The sequence below is a fragment of the Sceloporus occidentalis genome, unplaced genomic scaffold (genome assembly GCF_023333645.1).
Source record: "Sceloporus occidentalis isolate IW3139 unplaced genomic scaffold, rSceOcc1.0.p SCAF_70, whole genome shotgun sequence".
Taxonomy (NCBI): domain Eukaryota; kingdom Metazoa; phylum Chordata; class Lepidosauria; order Squamata; family Phrynosomatidae; genus Sceloporus; species Sceloporus occidentalis.
Genome location: NW_028317050.1, coordinates 5,505,922 through 5,532,761, shown reverse-complemented (window position 1 = coordinate 5,532,761; position 26,840 = coordinate 5,505,922). Strand labels below are relative to the sequence as shown.

Here is a 26,840-nt window from a genome sequence, read left to right as displayed (position 1 = left end):
GTATATAAAGCCTGTGTGTTTCCCCAATAAAGCGTGTGTTACTTCCCTGTACATTAGTCTTGTCTAATGCTTCAGGGGCTCGCTGGGTCACTCACTGTCCTTCTCAGGATAGTTACAGCACCGGCTACGCTTCGGCAGGCTACGGTGCTATTTCATCAAAGAATCCAAGCCAATCCCTGGTCCCTCCCTCCCTAGTATAGTCTAGCACTGGAAGTGGTTAACCCCTATGGTTCCGGGAGGAAGCAGCAACGACTGGCGGGAGTACCCGGTCGTGGTACAGGTCGTTCCCGTCACACAGATATTTACATAGATTTTAATGTATTACTAAAACATATAAAAGTGTGACCCTTCCAGCAATTAAATTATACAAGGTTTGATCAGTTTGAGTCATGCCTGATGTCTAGGCCCTGCAGCACGTATGAGCTTTGAGGGTCTCCCAGAACATAATCTGTTTCATTCTTCTTCTACTGCTGATTATGCATGTATTTTGATTTGGTTAATGAACAATATGCACAACTTCATCCAATGAGTTAAATGCCGTCTCTGTAGCCTTTAACATGTTAAACCCCTGCCTGTTCACACAGATGCGCGCAGTCCAGGGTTAAAACATAGGTCCAATATGAAAAGATGCATATTTCCAAACTGGAGTTGTTCAAAATTTGATATGCTGTGTATGGTGCCTTGAGAGCAGTCACCAGCTTCAAAACCGCCCAACAAAGTACCGTATTTGCTCGATTATAAGATGACCCTGATTATAAGACGACCCCCCCGAATTCTGAATATTAATTTAGGAAAAAAAGAAAAAGCCTGAATATAAGATGACCCTATAGGAATTTTTTTTTACCAGTAAATGTTAATTCATGTAAACTATTACATTTTTTAATAAAAGCTATGATTGAGAAAAATATTTTGTTTTTATTTCCTTTTATTTTCCAACCTGCCCCCCCAGTTATGCACATCTGCTCCTGTGTTATGCCCCCCCCCTCCAACTTACCGGTGCTTCTGAGTCCCCAGTGCTTAGTCCGGGAAGCGTGTAGAGCTCTACGCGATTGTATCGCGTAGAGCTCTACACGCAGCCCGGACTAAGCACCGGGGACTCAGAAGCACCGGTAAGTTGGGGGGGCATAACACAGGAGGATCCAGGTCCCCTGCATTGCTGCGGGGGATCTGGATCTTAGTCTCATAATCAGACCTATTTGAGGTCTGATTATAAGACGACCCTGATTATAAGATGAGGGGTATTTTTCAGAGCATTTGCTCTGGAAAAAACCTCGTCTTATAATCAAGCAAATACGGTATATACTTTTTCAAAGAAGGTTACCTAATGTATTTAACTAGGGGTATTTTGCAGCTATTTAATAGCTAAAAATTATATTTCCTTTATTTTCACAAACATGCTGGCATGGCAACAGTTACCAGTGCAATAAGTTTGGGGATTTTTTTGTAAACCTTGATATCGAGGCATTCAGCAACACCAAAAAGGTCTGCAGGGGCTCAGCTGGAGCGGCCGGTTGCTTTTAACCCCTTAACGTCCATTGACATACCTGACACGTCATTTCATTAAACAAGCTTAGAAAGTGATCACTTTCTTCGCTTAAACGGTGTTGCTGTAATGCCTCGAGGCATTCAGCAACACCGAGATCGGCATCATGGGCCATGTCTGGCCCCTCCCCGTGGGCATCAACATGTGGGCGGACGCCCGTTATAAAAGTTTAGGAGTCGATCGAGGAATTCAGCGACACCAAACACTCACCCCAGGATGTGCTGTGACCGCTTGAAATACCCTGGGGTGCCTAGTTTTCAAAAATACCGTATTTGCTCTATAAGAAAACCCTGATTATAAGACAACACCCCAATTTCTTTTTTTTTTTTTTAATTTAGAAAAAAAGAAACCCTGAATATAAGACTACCCTACAGGAAAAAGTTACTGGTAAATATTAATTCATATTTCTGGATACATAAATTTTTTTAATATGAATTCTTGTTCTTATTTCCTTTCATTTGCCAAGCTGCCTCCAGATACGCTTTATACCCCCCCTCTAATATGCCACTCTGCCCCTTGATATGCCTCACGCAGCGCTGCAGGGAATCCTCCTCTGTCAGTCGGTGAACACCTGCGCAACTCGCGCAGACAACCTCCGCTGTTGGCCCATATGTCTGCTGGGGCTTCTATGATGGAGCACCGGAAGGTCATTTCACGCCAGCGTTTGGTCACAGAAGCCCCGGGCAGCAACGGAGGTTGTCTGCGCGCATCGAAGGATCCAGGTCCCCTGCAGCTCTGAACCAAAAATGTATTTTGCAGTGATTGTTTCTTTTTGGCCAAATGTTGCTTACCTTGGAAAAGTACATTCACCTTGTCTTGATCCCCCCTCCTCTGGCCTCCTACAGATATAACTCCCTTGAGCGCTAGCCTTCAATTTATAGCATTATAGTGTATACTTCCAAAGACCTAGTTTCTCACAGTTGCTGTGAATTCTCCAGCATTTACAGGAAACTTATAAGGAAGTATAGATGTATCCATGTTGGCATTTTTTAACTAAATTTAACTAAATCATACCTTGGGAATCCTGCTGATGATGTCTGGATATTTTGATGTATTATTTTCTTGGTTTCTGCTGTATATGTATACTTTACCATTCTCCAGAATATGTATCTGTAGGCAAAAAAATATCTTGCCTATTGTAAAAGCATATTGTGCATTCACTAAAATATAATTGTGAATTCTGTATAAATCTGTGCCACTTAAAAATATGGTAATAAGATTAGACGGATGTAAAAATGATCTAAGAATAAAAAGGGAAATAACTGCAGCAAACACTACGGCCCTTGAGGATAGAGAAAACAATGTAGAAAAATTGACTGGTATGTGCGCTGGTTACAGATGTCCAATAGACAGGGTTAAAACTTTAATGAATATTCAATATCAATGCGTGCAAGTACACGCAAAGGTAAAATATACTAGGAAGCAACAAGTTAAAATGAAGCCTTTGGCTGATCTTATAATTGTGAAACAAAATACCTAATGGTACCTCATGTGCTTCCTCAGAGGTGAGGATAAAAAAAAACAAAAAAAAAACAAAAACCCAAAAAACAACAGAAAACTTGTGGTATAGTGATAAGATGAACGTAAGGATAATGTGTAGTCTCCCAATGTGGTAACTATGGGTGCTCTCTAGTGGCTCCCTGCACTGGCCAGAGCTTAACAGAAAATAGCTGGCTATACACACCGTCTTTGATGTTGACACCTATATATATTTATACAAAATATACGTCTGCAATGAGAGCTGCGCATTTCAACTCAATTACTTCAGCATGTTTCTTTAAGAATAAACCCCTGTGAGCCTATCACGAAAAGAGGGCCAACGTATGCTTAATGTGGAAAGATATTCTGCGTAATACCACTGATTTTAAAAAAAAACACACACACATATATATATATATATATATATATATAATGCAGGGCCATCTTAACCTTCATGGAGGAAAAGCTCATTGGGGTTGGCCCTTCACAATATATGTGAAATTGACGAGTTGAAATGTTCAGCTATCCTAAAAAGTCACAGTTTTGTTCATATACCTCAGCATTATATATGCTATACCTGAGCACGCTCGCCATCATACTTGTATTCACAGGTAAAAGCAGCTTCATCAAATCGCTTAAGTACTTCCCCAATGCCTTTTGTGGGATGTGCCAACATCGGCTTCAACGGAACACCTGAAAATGTATTTTATTTTTTTTTTTACTTTAGAGCTTCACACCATAAGATCCACGCAGATTTGTAATGAATCACTACATTTGTCACATTCTGATAATCTATATAACATAATCCATGAGATGCATACCTTATATTAGCAGAAACAACACAAAAAAGGGAGACACTCTGTGAGATTTATCAAAGAAAAACATTTTCGTAGCACCTATCTTTCTCAAAGGATGGGTCTATCACTTTGGTCAACTATACTTTGATTGAAGAAAAGCACTGTTCTATTGTGCAAAGTCGTACCTTCCCCATTCCTGCTAGTTTGTGTAGCTCTAAATTGTATGGATGACTACTTTCCAGCAGGACAAAAAACAAACTTGTGTCAGTTCAAAATCAAATCAATCATAACTTATACCTGGAGTGAGTCGACAATATTTGGGAAGGTTTTCAATTCCGTGCTCAAGCAGTACAGGAAGGATTACGTCATAGTTTGGCAATTCACTAAAAACAAAAAACATTTTTCCATAATATTGGTGGTTGCAATAGCAGACAGACAATGACCACATTTAGGACACCTGTTTTGGTCTATTATGTTAAAGGGAACACCAAAAGACAGTGTAAGAAATTAAGGGTGCCTTTAAAATGGGACATTACATTTTATGCATAATGTTTTTGGGAAGATTTGGGTTTCTGTGAGATATCTGATTTTACAATGTAAGGTCATTTTCACTAAAAAGGGTTTGGAACAAAAGTTCCAACAGAGATGGGATAGCCCCAGGGGGTCAAACACCTGAAGCAGGAGATGTATTTTAACATAGATGTGTGTATTTTCACATAGACTGCCTATCTCCTCCATAACTGGGTCATACAGGAAATCTCTGGAAAGAGGGGTCGGGTGAACCACTTTCTGGGAGGTACAAGAAATTCTGGGATGACTAGTTAGGGGCTCCAATACAGAGTCTAAGAAAAGAGAGCGTAGAGAAGTGTTCTGGGTCAGGAGACTGAAAGCAAAGCTGTGCAAGATGGTGTTTTGAAGAAGCCTGTGAGCTGAGAGAAGTTTCTTAAGAATGTGCTTGAGTATCCTTTTTGTTCTGTATTATCAAATGTTTTCTGTATGTTATATGTTTTATAACCTGTAACAGTGACCTAATTCAATATATCCATTTTTGTATTTGTGCTTTATTCCTCACACATTCCCTAAAAGAATAACCCTGTAAGATGGTCATCATTTCTTCACAGTTTTATGTGATTTAAAGGGATAGTAATAGCCTTTAATGTTAAATAAATAAAAAAAATTACAATTATGTATAAAACAATAGGGCTGCAACTAATGATTATTTTCATAATGGATTAGTTGGCCTTATACCCCCTATATACCACTCCGGCCCCAAATATGCCTTATACCCCCTATATGCTACTGTGCCCCCCCCCCGATATGCACTGTGCCTCTGATATGCCATTGTGCCCCCCTGATATGCCTTATACCCTCCTACATGCCACTGGTATAACACTCTGCCCCCCTGATATGCCTTATAACCCCTATGTGCCACTGGTATGCTACTCTGCCTTTATGCCGCCACCCCCCCCCAGATATGCCTTATACCTCGCTGATACACCACTTAATCCCCCCAGACTTGCCTGCCATGCTCCAGACTCCCTGGTTTCTAGAGGGGGCAGCCGGTGAACACCTGCATGATGCGCCTAGACAACCTTTGCTGCTGACCAGCACTTTTGATGGAGCTTCTATGATGGAGCACCAGAAGGTCAAGTCACAGAAGCCCTAGTGGAAATGGAGGGCAATAGTGGAGGTTGTCTGTGCGCATCTTGCAGATGTCCACCACCTGCCAGAGAGGAGGATCCAGGTTCCATGCAGCGCTGCGTGGGATCCTCCTCTTTGCCAGCCGGAGAACATCTGCACAGACAACTCCGCTGCTGCCAGCACTTCCGCTAGGGCTTCTATGGTGGAGCGCTGGCATGACAAGACCTTCTGGTGCTCCATCATAGAAGCCCAAGCAGCAGCAGAGGTTGTCTACACGCATCGCACAGTGCTGCGAGGGATCTGGCTCTCGCATCGCACAGTGCTGCGAGGGATCTGGCTTTGCTCTATAGGGATATAGTCCCTATAAGACGAGTGGTATTTTTTTTTTTTTTTATTAGAGCATTTGCTCTGCAAAAACCCTCATCTTGTATTCAAGAAAATCGATTTTATTGATTAGTTGTTGCAGCCCTATAATACAAAAAAAAAAGATTTTGAAAAGGAACTTATTTACTTTAGAATAACATAAAAAACTAACCAGAATGTCTGCTTAAGTATCACAACATTTTCCTCAAGCCAAGCTTTCCTGGCATCTGTGCTCATTCCCTTACCAGCATCTAACACAGCAGGTGGAAATGCTGAAAAACAAACCATAAAATGTTACACCACACAAAAACTGGACTTCTGACTTTTACTCATCTATAAAAGCTAATGAAAAAAATCTGCTAAATAGATTCTATTATTTGTCCTGAGTTTAGAAATACACAATGTTTTTATTTTTTGCTTTTTTCTGCACGTTCTGGGGCAATAAGTACAAGTAGCGTTTTGCTATTTCAAAACCATTTTTTCCCAATCTGGTAATTCTTCCACCATGTGCCATTTCGGGTACCTTTGAAGCCGGCCAATGCATTTTACCCCATCAAACCATAGGTATTTCAACTCTTTCCATGCACTTATTCTACCACCAGCCTTTAGGTATAAATGTATAGCTCCTGGTATATGTCACTGTCACACAACACCCCAATATGTGTTCAGCAACGTTTTCTGAGTACAGTGATACCAACCATGCATGGGTTTGTCGGTTAAAAGGCCACATGTCAGGATTCTATCCTGACTGCAGGATAGTTAAAAGTTTTACCCTTCATTTGCTATGAATGTGCTGTGTATTTCTGTTCAGCTGTGTTTTGTTATGCTATTACCCTGCCTCCCTCACCTGAAGCCTAGCCCACTCACACCTGACCTAATGAACAGGCTTTATATCCCTGCCTCCCAGTAACAGAGTTGTAAGTTCATTAGGTTCTGTGGAGCTACAGTTCATGCCAGACTCTGAATCTGTCTATTGGATTTACCTGCCTGCCTGTTACCTGTTTGACCTGGACTGCCTACTGGATATCCCCATTTTGCTTGCTACCTGTCCCAGACCCTTCTAGATACTTACCTGGACTTTTCTACCTTCATACTCCCCACCACTCTGTATACATAATATGCCTCCTACTCTGCTGCTTATAGTGAGATGTTCTCACTAGATGGTTTGTTTAATATACCTATAACCAAACATCAGCGCTTGTGTCCCATTTTTGCTGTGTGTGTTCTTACACTCCTGCGATCTGGACTCCAACATCCAGTTGAGAGCCGAGATATGATGAGCCTGACACCACATTTAGGACGTGTGCATTTTTTAAAATCCTGCCCCCTGTGTTAATTGGGACATTGTTGAACCTGGCCAATTCAATTTTAGGAGTTGGTCATAAAAATAGTTACCGTATTCTCCGGCGTATAAGACGATTGGGCATATAAGACGACCCCTAACTTTTCCAGTTAAAATATAGAGTTTGGGCTATACTCGCCGTATAAGACTACCCCTCTACCCAGTATACAACAACCAGCCAATCACGGCAAGCAATGTACCTTATACAAAGCCTGCTTGGATTGGGTGGGTCAGCTCTCCCTAACATATGGCTGTCCACACACACATGTATAGACATACATCTATACAACCCTTCCTTTACACACATATACACGTACACACCAGCTTACAAACACACATATACACATACACTGCCCTTACACACACCTGCCCATACACAGACATATACATACATATATATGTGTGTTTGTAAGCTGGTGTGTACGTGTATGTGTGTAAAGGAAGGGTTATGTGAGAGCAGTGTATGTCTATACATGTGTGTGTGGACACACACCAGCTTACAAACACACAAATACCTACACTGCTCTTACACACACCTGACCATACACATACACTGACCTTACACACACACACACAGACACATACACTTACACCCCTTTCTCCCCATCTCATCTTCTATCTTCCATGCAGTTGTGGGAGCATGAGGTCTGTCATTTCAGACCTCTGCTTTACTGCTCCCTCATCACTACGCGCCGGCAATTGATGCCGAGCGCCGGGATATGAAGTCATCCCCGCGCTCGGCATCAATAGCCGGCGCGTAGTGATTAGGGAGCACGGAAGCCGAGGTCTGAAATGCCAGACCTCAAGCTCCCTAATGTTGGGCTAGTTAGAGGGAGGTCGTGATCTCCCCAACCAGCCCTACTCATCGGGCGTCCGCTGATCAGGGCTAGTTGGGGAGATCCCGATCTTGCACCTAACTCGACGCGGCCCTGAAGACCGGCCCAGGGGAGTCGGCTTCTCCGCTCGCCCCTCCCCTAGAGATACGTGGCTTCGTGGGGAATCGTGATTCTCCGGCTCGTTAAGTTTCAGTACCCGGCGTATAAGACGACCCCCAACTTTTGAGAAGATTTTCAAGGGTTAAAAAGTCGGCTTATACGCCGGAAAATACGGTATATATTTATATTTTGGGGGGGCTTTTTTTTTTCTCTTTCTAACATTTTTTGGAACTGGAAGGTTCCAACGACGGAGAGATCAGTGGGAAATGATTTTTGTTATCATGTAACCATTTTTTAACATACAGTGTATGGCGGACATTGACACCCTAGGGAGGGGCCAGATGCAGATCTCAGTGATGCTGAATGCCTCGACATCAGGGCACTACAGCAACACCGTTTGGGTGCAGAAAACGAACATAGATCACTTTCTGCACCCGTTTAAAGCCATGACAGTCCTGGCACGTCACTAACTATGTTGAAATTGAATTGGTCGGCTTCAAATATGTCTTAAATAGGTCATAGGGACAGGATTACCAGATTTGAAGAATAAAATGGTTTTAAAATAGCAAAATACTACTTGTACTTAGTGCCCTATAATTTGCACACATACACAAAAAAAAACAACAAACTTTTGTGGGTACACTATACGAGAGAGAAGAAAAAAATTTAACAGCATCAGTCACGAAGGGTACAAAAAATAAACAGCCTGGTTCTTAAGTGGTTAATAGATATGTATATTGCTGTGTAGCTACACAGCAGGTACTGCCGATATGAATGAACTGAAGTGGGCACATATGTTTAGGGGTGTAAATATGTAAAATAATCATGTTCCTTAAACCACGTGAGGAAGTATAATAGCTTCTGGGTTACTTAGACTTTTCAGCAGGCCAGGGGAAGCAAGCGCCATTGTTGTAGCTTCTGACATTATAACATTTGTTAGTGGAATAGTGTGGATGAGTATTACTGAGAGATCTTGTTATAAATGTAAGGTATGTAAAATAATTGTTAATTGAAGATAGTAACATATTAGTGTAAGCATGACATTGCTTATTTTAATATGCACAGTTGATCGTGACAGAGCCTCTTAAAGGATGATCCTGAAATGAAAATTGGCAAGATACTAAGGACTGGGGCCATGCTGCTTACCGGGCTTTGGTCGCGAGCAGCGTCTCTGCTATTAGCAGCAGGAGAACAGGAAGCTAGCAAAGTCCTCACATAACTCTACCTCCCCCCTCCTTCCTCTGGGGGCGGGGCCAGAGAAGTTGCTTGCACAGCCGGGCCCCTGCAGAAGTCTGCAGTTCAGGTAAGGGGGTGTGGGAGGGTTTTTGAGGAAGTATGTGTGAAGTATGTGTGATTAATGGAATGAATGAGTATTTAAATGTTTGTGAATGCGTGTGTGTGTGATAGCATGGATGTGTAAGGGGGGTGGTGGTGGTAGCATGGCATAGGGAGGCTGTAATCACACTACTATCATCCCCAGGTTCCAGCATGTACTGGCTGCCTTGGCTTGATAGGAGTGTGATTACTGTTAGCAGTTATATATATATATCTCCAGAAATGCATTTTAACCCCCTATATGCCACTCAGCCCCATGATATAAAAGGCATATCATGGGGCTGAGTGGCATATAGGGGGTTAAAATGCATTTCTGGAGATATATATATGCCATGATATGCCTTGTAACCTGTTATATGCCAGAGTGGCATTTAGGGGTATGAGGCATATCATGGGGCACAGTGGCATATAGGAGGTTAAAAGGCATATCATGGGGCACAGTGGCATATAGGAGGGTATAAGACATTTCTGGAGGCAGAGGGGCATATAGGGGGTTAAAAGGCACATCATGGGGCAGAGTGTCAGTTATGTCAGGTTGGCAAATAAAAGTAAATAAAAAAATATATATTTTTCTCAATCATAGCTTTTATTAAATATGAAAATTAGTTTACATGAATTAATTTTTAATAGTAAAACTTTTTCCTGTAGGGTAGTCTTATATTCAGGCTTTGTTTTTTTCCTAAATTAATATTTTGATTTTGGGGGGTCGTCTTATAATCAGGTAATTATTCGGCAAGATAGCTGCATTTCATTGGGAGATCGTGACCAATATGCGACTGCACTCGCTTTTAACAGCATAATTTAAAATTATGATATACAAATACCATTATAACGTCAAGTTTCTTTTGCTTTAATGAAGACTAGAATAAATATTGTCCTAAGGTTCCACATGTTACTACAGATATGTTGTTTTGAGTTATCTGGTATCATATGCTAAACATACTTAAAAATCTGAAGGAAAAAAAATTGAAACGCGTACTTAAAGAATCAAACATTTGAAGTATTATTCCAATTGATATTACATATCTTTTTTTTTTTTTTTTATATAGCACCATCAAATTCCATAGTGCTGTACAGTGGGTAGACAGGACATAAGTAGTACCGTATTTGCTCGATTATAAGACGACCCCCCCAAATCTGAATATTAATTTAGGAAAAAAGTTTTACTAGTAAATATTAATTCATGGAAACTATTTTTGCTCCCAGTTATGCACATCTGCCCCTCTGCCTCCCTGATATACCTTTTACCCTCCTATATGCCACTCTGCCCCATGATATGCCTTTTTAACCCCCTGTATGCCACTCTGCCTCCAGAAATGCCTTATACCCCTATATGCCACTCTGGCATATAACGGGTTACAAGGCATATCATGGGACAGAGTGGCATATAGGGGGACACTTACACACCCAGACACTAATATACCCACACTTACATACCCAGACACTTAAAAACCCACTCTGACACTAACATACCCAGACATACTTCCAAACCAAGACACGCACTCAACCAACTAAGGCAACTAAGGCACTTCACTCACTGCGATGCCTCAGCAGGCGCTTACTGCAGCTCCCATGGAAGTATGCAATGACGATGTGTGACCCCACTAGGCCCCGCCTTCTCTAGAAAATTAAAGAGGTAAGTCTACCGGATCCGCCGATGACTTTGGGACAGCACAGTACAGTCATAGACAAGCCGGTCTTGCTTCTGGAGCGCCGCCTGTCACAGAGAGATCAATGATCTCCCCAACTGGCTCTGCTTCCCCGGCGGTGGGCGGGCTATCCTGGCGCGGAGGTGGCACCCCCCATGCTGAGCGAACGCTAGGCTGGGAAAGGTACGCGCGTAGACAACCTCTGCTGCTGCCCGCGCTTTCCCCGGCGCTTAGTGATAGACGCCCGGTGGAAGTGCCGGCAGCAGCTGAGGTTACAAGAAAGGAGGATCCAGGTCCCCTGCAGCGTTGCGGGGGATCTGGATCTTAGTCTCATAGTCAGACCTCTATTTGAGGGGTGATTAGAAGACGAGGGCTATTTTTCAGAGCATTTGCTCTGAAAAAAACCTCATCTTATAATCGAGCAAATACGGTATATAACTTAACAATTTGACATACAGAAACAGGTGAGGAAAGCCCTCTCAAACGAGCTTACAATCTTGACTATGTAACACTTGTAATGGTTGAAATTAGCACTGATAAGGCAAATATGAAATAAAGGACATTTTAAACTGTGAAAAAGAAGATTTTCAACATACTTACCTTGGCTAGGAGGAGTGAGACACACTGCATGAGCTATAGCAGATAGGACTGATTGTTCTGCCAAACCTATGCGAAGTTTACCACCCAGAGATCTGAAAAGAACGTACAGGGAAAAAAGTACGATTGGTCAGGGGTTGACAGATTTGGTTTGGATCTTGGAGCCAGACAAAAAAATTAGGTGCCAACTCTTTTAGTTTCATATATTACCCCCTGGTACTCAGTTAAATGGTGTTTATTGGAGCAATACAACATAAAACACCTTTCTTTAGTGCTGCACCACTTTGTATGATACTGAATAACCTCTTCATAACAAGGTATTTTACACGATAAAGACTCAAGCGTGCATGTTTAACCAATATTCTTCCACTCACTGTCTGGCATTAGTGTGTGGAACAGAGACACACATGCTAACATCTTATGCGCATAAACACTAACACCTTAACATTCTATACTCATGTACACACATGCTAACACCATACATTGTGAACCCGGGACCCTGCTGGGTGTCTCAGGGATGGCGCAGGTGCTGGATTCACAATGGTAGTCCTGGTCAGTTTTTACCCCCTTGTCCCCCTTGGTTGCCAGGAAGCGAGTTTCTAGTCACCATGGCGACTGGGTTTGTTGAGCCTTGAATTAGATTCATAAAAAGATTATGAACACTGACAAAAAAACCCCCAAAAAACAGGTTTATAATCACATTAAATACCTTGCAATGTACCGTGCTTCAGAGTGTCTGCAAGCTACAAATAATCCTTTTATTATATCAATCTTCTTGTTCATAGACTATAAGATGAACACAAAAAATATGTATATTTAACAAATCAGTTTCACAGACTCTTTACTATACTGTAATGTCTAACCCAAAAATATACATATGCCATGAAGATCTTAGACCTGTCTGAACCCTGGAATAGGTTAACGAACACGTCATATGGAATGTTTATCTAGATTTGAATATCTACTGCTACTTGAACATCTTATGAGCAAGAAGATCCTGCCACACTTGACCTTAAAAGAACAGGCCTCACTCAAACCAATCATACTAGGGTTATAGAGTGGATACAATACAAAGCATGTTTATACAATGATAATTTTACAGCAAGACAGGAGGCTTCATATTTTGCATAACCTTCTTTACTGAATAACCTCCAGCAGCAAAGGAGTTAACAACCATCATAAAAAGAACCAATCAACACAGACAGGACCCTATATCAGTCCCAACATCCAGCAACTCCTCCTCTTTCTTTGCTGCTTGACCTCCAGGTGAGCAATTTCCAATTACAGTCTTTATCTTATCTTCAAGATATTTATTATATATTACTCGTGTATATATTATTTCTCTGGGTTGGCCTTTTTCCTTTGGCTCTTTTCTATACCTTCCATTTATTTAACTTTCTGTTTATCCTCTTATTTTGTCATTCTAGTGCTGTTTTTAAGGACTAGGCCTGTTACCCGTATTTTCTTTATTTATTTGTTTTTCACCTTTTGTGTTTTACTTACGGCGTTTTCGTTTGGCTGCCGCGGTTCCGTTCTCTGCTGCGTAGTTCTCGCGCTTTTCTTCCCTGCCGCGCACCTCGCGGCTCTTACCTTTGCTGGTTCACGCGGCGGTTTTACCTTCTTGGAAAACCCGCCGCATGTCTTTCGTTTTCTCTCGCGGTGCGGTGCAGTGCACTGCACGCAAATAGATCTCGGCTGGGTGACGGCTCGCGGAGAGATCAGTTTGATTTCTCCGCGAGCGCGTCTCCTGCTCACGGAGCGGTGCCGTTCACCGCCCACGTGTAGCGGCCGTCTGCTCTGTCCTCCATTTGGTAACTTACGGCGGCCATTTTGTCGACGTCTGGGCCCTGCTTAACGTGTTTTTTTTAACTGTTGCAGGGTCTGTAGGTCGGCTTAACCTGCTATTTGTGCCGTTTGTTTTCTTTTCAGTGGTATGTGTTACATATGTTTTTTAATAAATTATAAAAAATAAAATTCTCTATCCTATGCAGTCGTGCTCTGAGTCCTGTCTGAGTCACAGGGTGTATTATGCCATCTCTGCGGAACGGCGGAAAGCAGCTCTTTTCAAATTAGACGCGAAACTCGCTGACTTGGCTCCCAAGGAACTGGGCCCCGAAGCCAATGGCCTTCTCTTCGGGGAAAAGTTTATGAAGAATCTCAGTCAACATGTGAGTGTCTTCACTTCGCTGAACAAGGCTCGTTCTTCCATGAAAGGGGTATTCCATCAAGGAGAATGTTTTTCCTCAAGGGCTGGTCGGCAGAGGGGTCGTGCCACCAGCAGAGTTGCCTTCGGCTCCAGACCCCAGTTTCCTCACGCCTCCACGACCTACCGGTCTCAAGACCCCACCCCATTTTCCCGCGGTTCCTTCAGAGGCAGAAGTTCCTCCACCTACCGAGGGAAGACTTCGGCAGGTAAGAGTTTGTACGCCTTTTCCCCTTATTCCGGTAGCGGGCAGACTTGCGCACTTTTCCCACGCATGGGCGGCTCTCACATCCGACCCTTGGGTTCTAGAGACAGTAGCGGGGTATCGCTTAGAGTTTGTTTCTCCTCCTTGTCATGTCGCCCCTCCCTTTTCCCCGCGCTTGCCGTGCAGATCCAGAGACCTTATCCATGCGGAACTGGCCTCCCTGCGCGTGAAGGGAGCCATAGAGCGGGCCCTCGGCCCTCCTTGTTTCATCAGCAATATCTTTCTGGTGACAAAGAAGTCCGGGGAGTTCCGCCCCGTGTATTTACCCCAACACCCGTTATCAATCTCCGTTCCCTGAACTCTCTGGTTGTTTACCATCACTTCAAGATGGAGGGTATCTGTCTTTTGCGGGATCTCCTCCGCGAGAACGACTGGTTCACGCGGCTGGATTTAAAGGACGCTTATCTGACGGTTCCGGTCCACTCGGAACACAGGAGGTATCTCCAGTTTCGTTGGAAGGACCTTCTCTGGCAATTTACCTGCCTCCCGTTCGGCCTCAGCTCAGCGGTGCTTCACGAAGCTTCTGAAGCCGGTCATGCAGTTCCTTCGCGCTCGCGGCGTTCGGTGCATCGTCTATCTGGACGATGAGCTCCTCATGGCTCCCGACAGGGGCTCTCTCATTCGAGACACGACCCTGGCAGTCCGGTTATTCCAGGACCTCGGTTTTATAATCAACGAGACCAAGTCGGTCCTCATCCCTACACAGTCCATCCAGTTCCTTGGATTCACCGTGGATTCTGTTGCGGCAATGCTCCGCTTGCCACGGGACAAGGTTCTGGCTATCAAAAAGGAGATTCGGAAAATTCTTCGATCTCCATCTGTCTCCCTCAGGTCGCTGGCGCGCGTCATAGGTCTTTTATCGGCCTCCATTCAGGCCATATTTCCTGGTCCCTTGCACTACCGGGCTCTTCAGAGGTTGAAGACTCGGCATCTTCGGGCTTCGGGTTCCTACGACCTCTTCGTTCCCCTTTCCGACGAGGCGCGGCTGGAGCTTCGCTGGTGGCTCTTCCACATGGACGCCTGGAATGGCCGAGCCATTTTTGGCTCCAGACCTTGTCCTAGAGTCGGACGCCAGCCTACTTGGCTGGGGTGCAGCAACACGGCGTCTTTGTTCAGACGACGAACGCGGTCTCCACATAAATTGTTTAGAACTCATAGCGGGTTCTTTTGCCGTCCGCAGTTTTACCAAGGCGGTCACTCATTGTTCCCTTGTCCTCCGCATGGACAATGTGTCCGCGGTTCGGTACATCAACCGGCTTGGAGGCACGAGGTCGCGACTCCTGACGGAGCTCACCAAAGAGCTCTATCAGTATTGTCTGGACAATCACCTGTCCATTCGGGCGGAGTACCTGCCCGGCAAAGACAATTTAGTGGTGGATTGGTTCTCTCACCACTGGAGGGATGCCAGCGACTGGCGTCTTCTTCGGGGGGTGTTTCTGTCTCTGGATCACTCCCGGGGTCCTTTTCACCTGGACCTCTTTGCCTCCAGGATGAACCGCCAGACGGAAGACTTCTTCAGCTGGCTTCCGAACCCTCTCTCCCTGGCGGCGGACGCCTTCCTCCAGACCTGGCCCCCTCTGGGCGCCTATGCCTTCCCTCCATTCTCCATGATTCTGCGCACGCTCCACTACGTCTCCAGGCAGAAAGTTACGGTTCTCGTGATCACTCCGTTTTGGAGGACTCAGCCGTGGTTCCCGTTGCTGCTGGAGTTGTCCTGCGGGGACCCTCTTCTCCTCCCCAGACCTGCTCCTGGACCCGGAGGGGAACCCTAATCCCCTGATTCTTCAGGACCACCTGGCGCTAGTGGCTTGGCTGGTTTCAGGGGATCCTGGAATGTGCCGGGCCTATCGGCAGCGGCTAGGGAATTGCTTTGGAGCTCCTGGAACTCGGAAGTCCTATCTCCTGGCCTGGGGTGTGTGGTGTCGCTGGTGTTTGGAACACGATTTCGATCCCGTTACGGCTCCTGTAGTAGCTGTGCTTAACTTTTTTGCGCACCTTTATTCCCAGGGTAAGTCTTACCGGTCCATTAATTTGTTCCGGTCGGCTATCTCTGCCGCCCACGTTCCCGTTGCTGGTCTAGGCGTCGGTAAGGATCCCTCGGTGTGTCGCCTCCTCCAGGGGATCCGTATTTCTCGTCCCCCTCCGGCGCGTTATTCCGCTTTTTGGGATGTCTCGCGAGTACTGTACTTTCTTGAGGCATGGCCGGATAATATCCGCCTGTCTTTCCGTCAGCTTTTGGCTAAGACCGCTCTGCTGTTATGTCTAGTTTCCTTTCGTCGGGTATCGGATGTTCGTGCGTTTGACGTCGATTCTTTTTCCTTTTCGCCGGTTGGGGTTTCCGTCTCTGTTTCGCACCGGACTAAGTCTAATTCGGTTTCTGTGTCGTACCCTTACTTCCCTGATAGACCTAGGCTTTGCGTAGCTCAGTCTGTTAAGGCTTACCTTTGCGCGTCTTGGCCCTTCCGTAGCTCTTCCTCGGGTCCTCTCTTTATTTCCTATGTCCGTCCGTTCCGTCCTGTCTCTGCTCCGACTTTGGCCAGGTGGATTAGATGGATCCTTGGCCTGGCTGGAGTTGAGCCTTCGTTTGGGGCTCATTCGGTTCGGGGTGCTGCTGCCTCGGCGGCTTTGTCTCTCGGGAGTTCCCTGTCCGATGTCCTTTCGGCTGCAGATTGGTCCCGGGAGTCTACTTTTCGCACCTTTTATTTCCGCCCTCAGCCGCATGCTTCCTGCGCTCTGTTGCGGCATTAAAATTGCAAAATATGAAGCCTCCTGTCTTGCTGTAAAATTAGGGATTAATCTAGCCTCGGTGCAGCATTAATCTAAATTTTATTAAAGACAGGAGGCGAGTATTTCTCCCCCCCCCTTTTCTATGCCCTCCCTATTTTAAAGTTATGGGGGGAATGTCTTGAGTTGTCCCCGTTCCGTTGTGATTTACGGTCTTGTTTAGGGATGTCTATTTTGTGTGCCTGGTATTGTCACTTTGCTTCTCTTTTCCAGGCCGTTCTGCGACTGAGTGTTTCCGGATCCATTGTCCTGTTTACCGGCGTGTTTCCTGTCGGTTCTGAAGGTTCTGTTCCTGTCTCCGGTTGTTTGGTGGCTTGCCTTTCCTGTTCAGCGTCACCGCAAAGAAAGGAGGAGGAGTTGCTGGATGTTAGGACTGATATAGGGTCCTGTCTGTGTTGATTGGTTGTTAACTCCTTTGCTGCTGGAGGTTATTCAGTAAAGAAGGTTATGCAAAATACTCGCCTCCTGTCATTAATAAAATTTAGATTAATGCTGCACCGAGGCTAGATTAATCCCTAATCATGCATCAACACTGCAAAGTACCTCACAAGGTTAGCAATGTACAATTTACATATTTTTAGTTTAAGACAATTATTAATCTCGGATTCCCACAGAGCAGACACTGGATCTGAAATAAAACCACCTCCCCATACTTTGTCGTAAAGAGCCAGAGAAGACCAGAAAAAAATCTACTTTATTAGGAGAGAGAGAAAAAAGCTACCTTGACAATCTTATAATAAATGATTCACTGACATACAAATGTTACACAGTATAACTGAACATTTCAACACAGACACAGTCCTAGTAACACCAAATGTACAGTCTATTTACACATCTATTTCATGTGACAAATGTGTGAAAGCTATCCAGGACACAGAGAACAAAACACATTTTACTTTTACTTAAATTTGTCCTCTATGAAAATTTATTTAATTTGTAAATACAATCTTGGAACAAGAGAGAGCTATGTGGTCAAATATGGCCCCAACATATATAATATATATATAAAAATGAATTAAAACTACCTCTCTTTTAGGACTAAAACTTATGAAGAAATATGGACATGTTGTAGAGTTGAACTTAACTTTCAGTTCACTATGGAACATGGTAAGAGACAAGATTCTTGGCTAAAATATTGATAATGTGGCCATTGAGCTATTCTCAAAACAAATATTTTAAATCTTAAAACAAGGAAGTCTATTTAGTTAATTTATGGATATTAAGAGGATTGTTTCTGGTCTAGTGTTAGCTTACTGACAGTTAAAATCAGATTGAGATAGAGAGGAGATCTTCTATGGCAGGGGAGTCCGACATGCGGCCCGCGGGACCTCGAGGTGCGGCCCGTGTGAGATCGGCAGCCAGGATCACAAGAGCCCTGCTGCTTACTTGTGGGAGGGTCTATTGTACTCCACAGAGGAAGCGGGAGGCCACGCCCCCTGCTGAAGTCTGTGAGCGGCATCGAGAGCTGTAGTGCAGGTAAGGGGGTGGAGGAGGGTGTTTGAATGAGTATGCGTGACTGAGGGAATGAATCTGTGAATGAACGTGTGTGTGTGTGTGATAGCATGGATGTGTAAGTGCTGGAACCTAGGCATGATGGGACTGTGATTCCTGTTAGCAATCACACTCCTATCATGTCAGGTCAGCCAGTACATGCTGAAACCTGGCTAGCTGCCCCCCTTGTGTATTGATGCTGCCAGCAGTATGGGGTCTGCACTTACAGCCACCCTGTACCAGCATGTACTGGCTGACTTGGGATGATAGGAGTGTGATAGCTAACAGCAATCTGCTAACAGCAGTCACAGTCCCATCATGCCTAGGTTCCAGCATTTACTGGTTGTCTGGGTATAAAAAGTGTGTTTGCTGTTAGCAATCACACTCCTATCATGCCAAGTCATATTGTTGATTTTTTTTTGTCCAATTGTGGTGTGTTAACGCACTAAAATTGGGCAAAAAATACAACTATCAATTTATATATGATTGTTGACAGCAATCACACTCCTACCATGCCCAGCCAACCAGTACATGCTGGAATCTGGGTATGCCTGAGATTGCCGTTAACAATCATAATATATAATTTTTTGTACAATTTTGGTGTGTAACTTACTTTTATTAAAAGTGTGGGATTTTTTTATTATTTTTAAAAGGTGGGGGGGTCATTTTTGGTTTCGGCTAAGTGAACCCTGAATTTTCAGTTTTGGTCCAGTATTTTCATTTTAGTGGATCCCTAAAATAAACAGAACTATTTCATTTTTACTTATCCAGAATCCCGAATTTGTAGTCACAAAACTTTCTAGGCCCAGAAATTTGTGAGAGGAAAAGTAAAGGTTTTCTGTCATTTACTTTATTTTAATCTGCATATTTTATTAAAGGCCATATTTTCTCACAGTGAAAAATGAGTCCGGCCCTCGCACGTATACAATTCTGATGCAGAAAAAACTTAGACACCCCTGGTTTAAGGCATAGTTCTACCGCTGATGTGACGTTCAAGAAACTTAGGTGTTTTAAATATGCTTTATGAAGCGGATTAGTGTAAACGTATTAGCAGTTGTCATGGATGCAAGCAAAATAAAGTTCATACTACATGAAGTCAGGATGCTTAACACTGCAGTCCTAGACAGGACTTTACATAAAAAGAAAACGTTTTGAACATTTTTGAAAACTACAGTAAACAAAACATCTTCTATTACAGTATTATTCTCCAATATGATAAGTACTTACAGAACTTCCAGTCATCTTTGCTATCTCTTTCAGCTTGTTAAACACACCAGAAGCAGTGAGGTTTGGGGGTTTAAACATTATACGTTGGTTACTGCGACTGCTTTCAGCAACAAGACCCAGGTCTCCTTTCTCTTGTGCTTCCTTCTTAATCTTTTCTAGTTGACGCCCTATATTTGAATAGAAAAAATAAAACCCAAATGAGTTATGTCTATCTTATTAATGGACTGAATAATTTCACGTTTCACCAGCAATTATACCATAGCTAATGCAAAATGGTAAATATAAACAAAATACATTTTGTTTGGAAACGCCTCATAACCCTAGGATTTTATATCCCTCTTCTTACACACACACACACAGGTGTGTGTATATATATATATAAAACACTTTCAAAAAGATGGTCAGCACTCCAGGTCTTTAAATTGACAATTTCATTTTATTCAAAGTCAAGTCGACGTTTCAGTCATTACTGACTTTCATCAGGACAGCTAGCACCGGGCTTGGAACATTTGGAATGGTGTGCAATGGACTCTGTGAGTAAAAAAAAAAAAATATATATATATATATATATATATATTATACATACACACATACATTTTCATACACACCCACACATCCATCAGGCATAACATTATGACCACCTGGGTAGTGTAGGCATGGACTACACTAGACCTCTGCAGTATAGCTGTGTTATCTGGCACCAAGAGGGTTAGCAGCAGATCCTTTAACTCCTGTAAGTTGCGTGATTGGGCCTCCACAGATGCATCCTGGTACTATGTGTTCTCCAGGTAAGCGACACACACGCACCTGGCCAGCCACGTAAAAGAAAACATTCATAAAACCAGACCTCCATCTTCCATTGCTCTTTGCTCCGGTTCTTATGCTCACGTACCCATTGTTGTGCTTTCGAGAGTGGACAGGGGTCAGCATGGGCACCCCAACTGGTCTGCGTTTATGCAGCCCCATACGCAACAAACTGCGATGCACTGTGTGTTCTGACACCTTTCTCTCAGAGCCAGCATGAACTTTTTCAGCAATTTAAGCTACAGTAGCACATCTATTGGATTTGACCAAACTGCCCAGCCTTCCCACATGCATTAATATGCCTGAAATACACTCCTCCATTTTCCCAACAACAACAGAAGCCCAAGCAAACGTTTTCTCCATCTCTAACACCATCATTATCATTCACTACCACGCAGTCCTTACCTTTTGTTTCTCACCCCTTATACACCTAGATTGTAAATTCCTATGGGAACAGGGCCCTCCATTCCTCTTGTATCTGTATGTTAATTGCTGCACTGTACATGTAGTTATCTGTAAAATTTTCATCTTGTACAGCGCTGTGGAATCTGTTGGCGCTTTATTAATAAAATATAATAATAATAATGTCTCCCTTCCCTTTGCAGGTTGGCAAAAAAAAAAAAAAAAATGCATTTTTCTCAAAGGTTTCTTTATTCTGCTGTTTGTTTTTAGCATCCTGTTTGTTTATTAAATTATTTCAAATAAATGAAAAATGTACATTTTTTTTTTTTATCCGATTACTCGGAAAATAATCGGCCAACTAATCGATTATTAAAATAGTTAGTTGCAGCCCTAACATATATAAAGATCTCATGAAGGCTGGTACGCTATAGAATCTGAGGCGTTTAAGTCTTAAAGATTTAGAGGGACTTTTTTGGAATATTAATAAGCGAAATCTAAAAGCATTTCGCGTAGAGGAGAATATGATACTAGGACAAATTACGCCACTTTGTGAAAACATAAAACATTTTTATAGGAATACAAGAAAGCTTTCCAACTTATATCGGTGTTAACACAGTAGAACAATGTATGACTGATTTGGCTCTTTCAAAATAGAAGAATTAGGAGTATATATATATATCAAAGATGGTAAACTTATGACTTTCCCATCGTTAGTTCTAGAATTTGATTTGCCCAATTCTGAGCTATTTCATTATTTAATAGTTTTTTTTACAGGAATACCTACTTAAAGACGATCTAATAATATGGAATAAGATTGAAAAAAATTGTAATCATAAAAAAGCGGCAAAGGTAGTCCGTAATCTTAGTGGTTCTACATAAACACGGCCAATTGAAATCCTGGGAAAAGAGATCTATATAGAGTAGAGATCGATATAGAGGAGTGGCGTAAAGTTTGGTATAACACCATAAAACATATCCACTGTGTCACTCTAGCAGAAACCCATTTCAAATTAATCAACAGATGGTATTTAGTCCCCTCTAGATTGAAGAGTATGTTTCCCTCTGTTTCACCTATGTGCTGGAGATGCCGCAAGAAAGAGGGATTTTTTTCTGTTCCATTAGATCTGCATCTGCAGTGGGCTACCTAGAAGTAGGGAGTCTTTGAAATTCTGTCTCTTAGTCTCATAGACAGACCTCTCTTTGAGGTCCGATTATAAGACAACCTCGAATATAAGGAGGGGCATTTGCTCTGAAAAATACCATCTTATATTCGAGCAAATACGGTATATACTTTAGTCCATGGTGCTTGCACTCTACCTTCCACAAACAAATCCAATCAATGGTGTTCCACTGATCATGATAAAAGTCCCACAGATATTTACATATACACAGACAATAGCCTACATATTCAACCAGGAAGAGAAGGCAATATAAACAGTTTATCAGTCATACCTGTTGCTTGGGCAACAGCTTTTAGTAAAATAGTTTCTCCAATGCCAAGCTCAAGCCCTTCATAAGCAGGCCCCAGGCGGTTGAGGGAAAGGTAAATGCAAGGTAGGAAATCCTCCGGAGACAAGGCAATCACAGAACGAAGAAAATTGCTAAGTGTCTCTATGTTCTTTAACCTGAAAGAAAATTACATTCAAAAGCAACCAGTGTCAAAATATATACAGAACACAGGAAAAAAAAAAAAGCTTATAGCTAGCATGAAAAATGTGTTGCAGTAAATTTATTTTCTCTTGTCCATCTAGCAGCAATAATAGGGGTTTCTGCCCTCCTCCAGCTACCAAAATCTTTAAGATACATATACATACATACATACATATATATATACACACACACCGGTATATATATATATATATATATATATATATATATATATATATATATATATATATATATATATATATATATATATATATATATATATATATATATATACACGCAACAAAACTTTATTAGGGTAGGAGGAAAAAAAGCTGCCACATGGACTAAGGGAAAATATATTTAGAGTAAAAAACAAATTTCTCATTCACATTGCAATGTCCGTGCGGCAGTGACAGTGGGGTGTAGAGCTGACTATGCAAGGAAGGGTCAATAATGCACATGTGCCTGGATTACTGGGGTCTAGGTATCATCTGTAAAATTGGATAAATGTGTGCAAATTACAGATTTGTTTAGAGGCATAGTTTTGCTGCCTATGTGACAGCCAAGGCTCTGCTAAAGTGTGATTTTAAACTAAAATTTGAAAGTTTGACTACATATGTGAGCAACACCATTTAACATAATAAATAAAATAAAAAATATTTTTCAAGTCTGTTTTAGAGATTGGTTAGAAGGGCGGCTGCACATTTGTTGGTTAAAACTAACCTAATTGGAAACGTTAGGTCTGAATAAAGGTAAGGCAGACAATACAACCGTGTCCAAATGGAAAATATCGTATTTGCTTGATTATAAGTTGACCCCCCCCTAAATCTGAATATTAATTTAGAAAAAAAAAACTGATTATACTAACCTATAGGAAATAAGTTTTATCAGTAAATATTAATTTGCATGTAAAAACATTTTTCATATTTAATAAAAACTGATTGTGAAAAATGCATTTTTTTTGTATTTCCTTTTATTTGCCAACATGCCCCCCCAGTTAAGCACATCTGCCCCCAGATATGCCTTATACCCCCTACATGCCATTCTGCCTCCCAGATATGCCTTATACCCCCTACATGTCACTGCCTCCCAGATATGCCTTATACCCCCTATATGCCACTCTGCCTCCCAGATATGCCTTATACCCCCTATATGCCACTCTGCCTCCCAGATATGCTTTTTATGCCCTATTTACCACTCTGCCTCCCAGATATGCCTTATACGTCACTATATGCCCCTTCCGACTTCCATCCCCAGACTTGTGCCCGGGGCTTCAGAATCCCTGGTATCAAGTGGAGTCAGCCGGTGGACATCTGTGTGATGCACGCAGACAACCTCCGCTGCTACCGGGGACTTCCGCCGGGGCTTCTATGACTGAGCACTGGAAAGTCATAGAAGCCCCAGCGGAAGTCCCAGGTAGGGACTGCAGGAGAGGAGTATCCAGGTCTCTTGCAGCGCTGCGGGGATCCTCCTCTCTGGCAGCCGGTGAACATCTGCACGTAGACAACCTCCACGGCAGCTTGTCAGTACTTCCTGCCGGGGCTTCTATGGTGGAGCACCGGATGGTCATGTCAAGCAGCAGCGAAGGTTCTGTGCGCATCGTGCAGACGTCCAGCGGCTGCCAGAGAGGAGGATCCTACAGCGCTGTGGGGGACCTGGATCTTAGTCTTGTAATCAGACCTCTATTTGAGGTCCGATTAGAAGACAACCTCTAATATAAGACGATGCTCTGAAAAAAAAACCTTTTTATAATCTAGCAAATACAGTAATATGTACAGCAAGCTTATGCACTTGTGAGAAGCGTACTCTGAATGACCTTTGTATCAAGGACCTGGTGGTGGTTAACAGATACACTGATTAGCCTTAGCATTATGACCACCTGCCTAATATTGTGTAGGTCTCCTTTCACTTTCCAAAAAAAACCCTGACTCCACAAAACCTCAGAAGGGGTGTCTTGGTATATGGCACCAGGATGTTAGCAGCAGATCCTTTGAATCTTGTAAGTCGTGAGGTGGGGCATCCATGGATCGGACTTGTTTGTCTAGCACATCTAGCACAGGTTGAGATCTGGGGAATTTGGAGGACAAGTCAGCACCTTGAACTTGTTGTGTTCCTCAAAACATTCCTGAACTATTTTTGCTTTGTGGCAGTGCGCATGATCCTGCTGAAAGCAGTCAATGCCATCAGGGAATACCGTGTCCATGAAAGAGTGTACATGGTCTGCAACAATGCTTAGGTAGGTGGTACATGTCAAAGTAACATCCACATTAACTGCAGGACCCAATTTTCCCAGCAGAATATAGCCCACAGCATCACACCGCCTCCATTGCCTTGCATTTTTCCCCATAGTGCATCCTGGTGCCATGTGTTCTCCAGGTAAACGACTCATACGCACAAGGCCAGCCAGGCGATGTCAAATAAAAGGTGATTCATCAGACCAGTCTGCCTTCTTCCATTGCTCCATGGTCTAGTTCTTATGCTCACATGCCCATTGTAGGGGCTTTCGGCAGTGGACAGGGAGGGAGCACTGTGTTCTGACACCTTTCAGAACCAGCATGAACATTTTCAGCAATTTGAGCTACAGTAGCTAGTCTGTTGGATTTGGCCACACACACCAGCCTTCACCCGCCATGTGCCTCAATGAGCTTTGGCCTCCCATGACCCCGACGCTTTTCCTTCCTTGGACCACTTTTCATAGGTACTGTCAGGACCCAGGCCAGCAGGAGCCCAATTGCAGGGGATATCTGAGGCTCTGTCTGTACTCTGAGATGCATATTGACATACAGGCAAGTACTAACAAGAGATAACAGCCTCACACCAGGCTGGTATACAAGAATAGATTGTATTGATAAAAGCTGGGCGATCAGAAACAGGACTGGTATATACAGTGGAATAAAGCAAACAGGATACAGTTAATCATAACACGGACCAGAAAGTCTTGCCGGACAAGCCTGGAACTGGAGACCCACTGGAAGGGCACATGGCTTGGAAGGTAGGCAAGTCTCAGACATGCCGTGGTCTGGTACATAAATCAGGATCGAGAACGTAGCCAAGGTCATACAGAGGAAACCAGAACAAAGTAAATGGATCTTTAACTGCAAGCAGACTAATAGAGACCCAAGCCAAACAATGCAAAGGCCCAGACTGAAGGGCAGAGCAGGTATATAAGGGCAGGGCTAAACTCAGTAACGTGGCTCAGCTTTCCCAAGTAATTAGAAAGGGGTGCTCCAGAGAGGGAAGGGTGGCTACTGGTGACTGCAGGTAGATGAGAATGTTTATCGCATGGTCCAGGCTGGTAGGGTGGAACCCTGACAGGTACTGACCACTGCAGTTCAGTAACACTCACATAAGAGCTGCAGTTTTGGAGATGCTCACCCCATTCCCTCAAGATTGTAAGCATGCGAGCAGGGCTCTCTCCACCTAATGTGTATCGGTTTGTTTTAGTCTATCAATTCTCGTCTTGTCATACCGCCTGAATATATGTATTGTATTAAGCGCTGTGTAAATTGTTGGTGCTATCTAAATAAAAGATAATAATAATAAAAAGTAGTCTAGCCATCACTGTTTGACCACTGTCATCCTACTGCAGGGTCTTGACATCACCCGTCACCAATAAGATCTCACTTGTTACCAAAAAAGGAACCTTTAAACAAACCTTTCAAGTGAGATTTATATCTCAGCCATGAAAAGAACACAACTGTGCTGTGGAAGGGCCGTATCATTGTCAGCCATCTACTTAAAGACTTAAATGGAACAAATAGAAGTTATAAACGTAGACCACTGCTTAAGCCAAAAAGTTCTGTGGCATGCAAAAAGACCCAAATCTCCAGTTGTGAGTTTAACCCCTTAAGGAGAGAGCAGTTTTTTTTGGCACCCTTCAGGACAGTGGCTGTTTTCACATTTTTGCTGTGCCCATGTTTAGCTGTAACTTTCTTCTCTCTTTTAGTATACCCACACAAATTATATATTGTGTTTTTTCAGGACAAGAAGTGCTTTCTTTAGATATGGTTATTTTGATTGTATCTAATTTACTATAAAAATGGTGGAAAATTAAAACTAATTTTAAAAATCTTTTACTCACTGCTAGTATTCTAACTTTTCATGCACTAATCAGCCTTTCTCAAAAATGTTTTTTCTTCCACATAGGTATGAGTATACAGCTCCTGTTATATGTCACTGATAAACAATACCCCATTACGTGTTCAGCAACAACTCCCGAATACAGTATTACCACCCATGCATAGGTTTCTTGGGTTGTTTGTTGGCTAAAAGGTCACATTTGGGAGGTGCACTCTTATAAAATAAAAAAAATTTACATCTGGTCAGTTTGCAGCTA

The 26,840-nt window shown here is 43.0% G+C and overlaps 1 protein-coding gene across 1 annotated transcript in view; it reads right to left on the bottom strand.

The window, feature by feature from the left end:
- The window catches only part of LOC149286365 (DNA ligase 1-like), a gene marked incomplete at its 3' end in the record, with an annotated part of 97,477 nt that overhangs the window by 55,908 nt on the left and 14,729 nt on the right, over window positions 1-26,840 (bottom strand). Inside the window, exons 4-11 of the mRNA XM_089494259.1 lie at window positions 22,310-22,482; window positions 19,652-19,818; window positions 12,391-12,467; window positions 11,685-11,776; window positions 5,996-6,095; window positions 4,117-4,202; window positions 3,600-3,715; window positions 2,558-2,653 (exon numbers count right to left, since the gene is read on the bottom strand). Of these exons, the coding sequence (XP_089350385.1) occupies window positions 2,558-2,653; window positions 3,600-3,715; window positions 4,117-4,202; window positions 5,996-6,095; window positions 11,685-11,776; window positions 12,391-12,467; window positions 19,652-19,818; window positions 22,310-22,482 (907 nt within the window). The remainder of the gene's footprint in view (window positions 1-2,557; window positions 2,654-3,599; window positions 3,716-4,116; window positions 4,203-5,995; window positions 6,096-11,684; window positions 11,777-12,390; window positions 12,468-19,651; window positions 19,819-22,309; window positions 22,483-26,840) is intronic.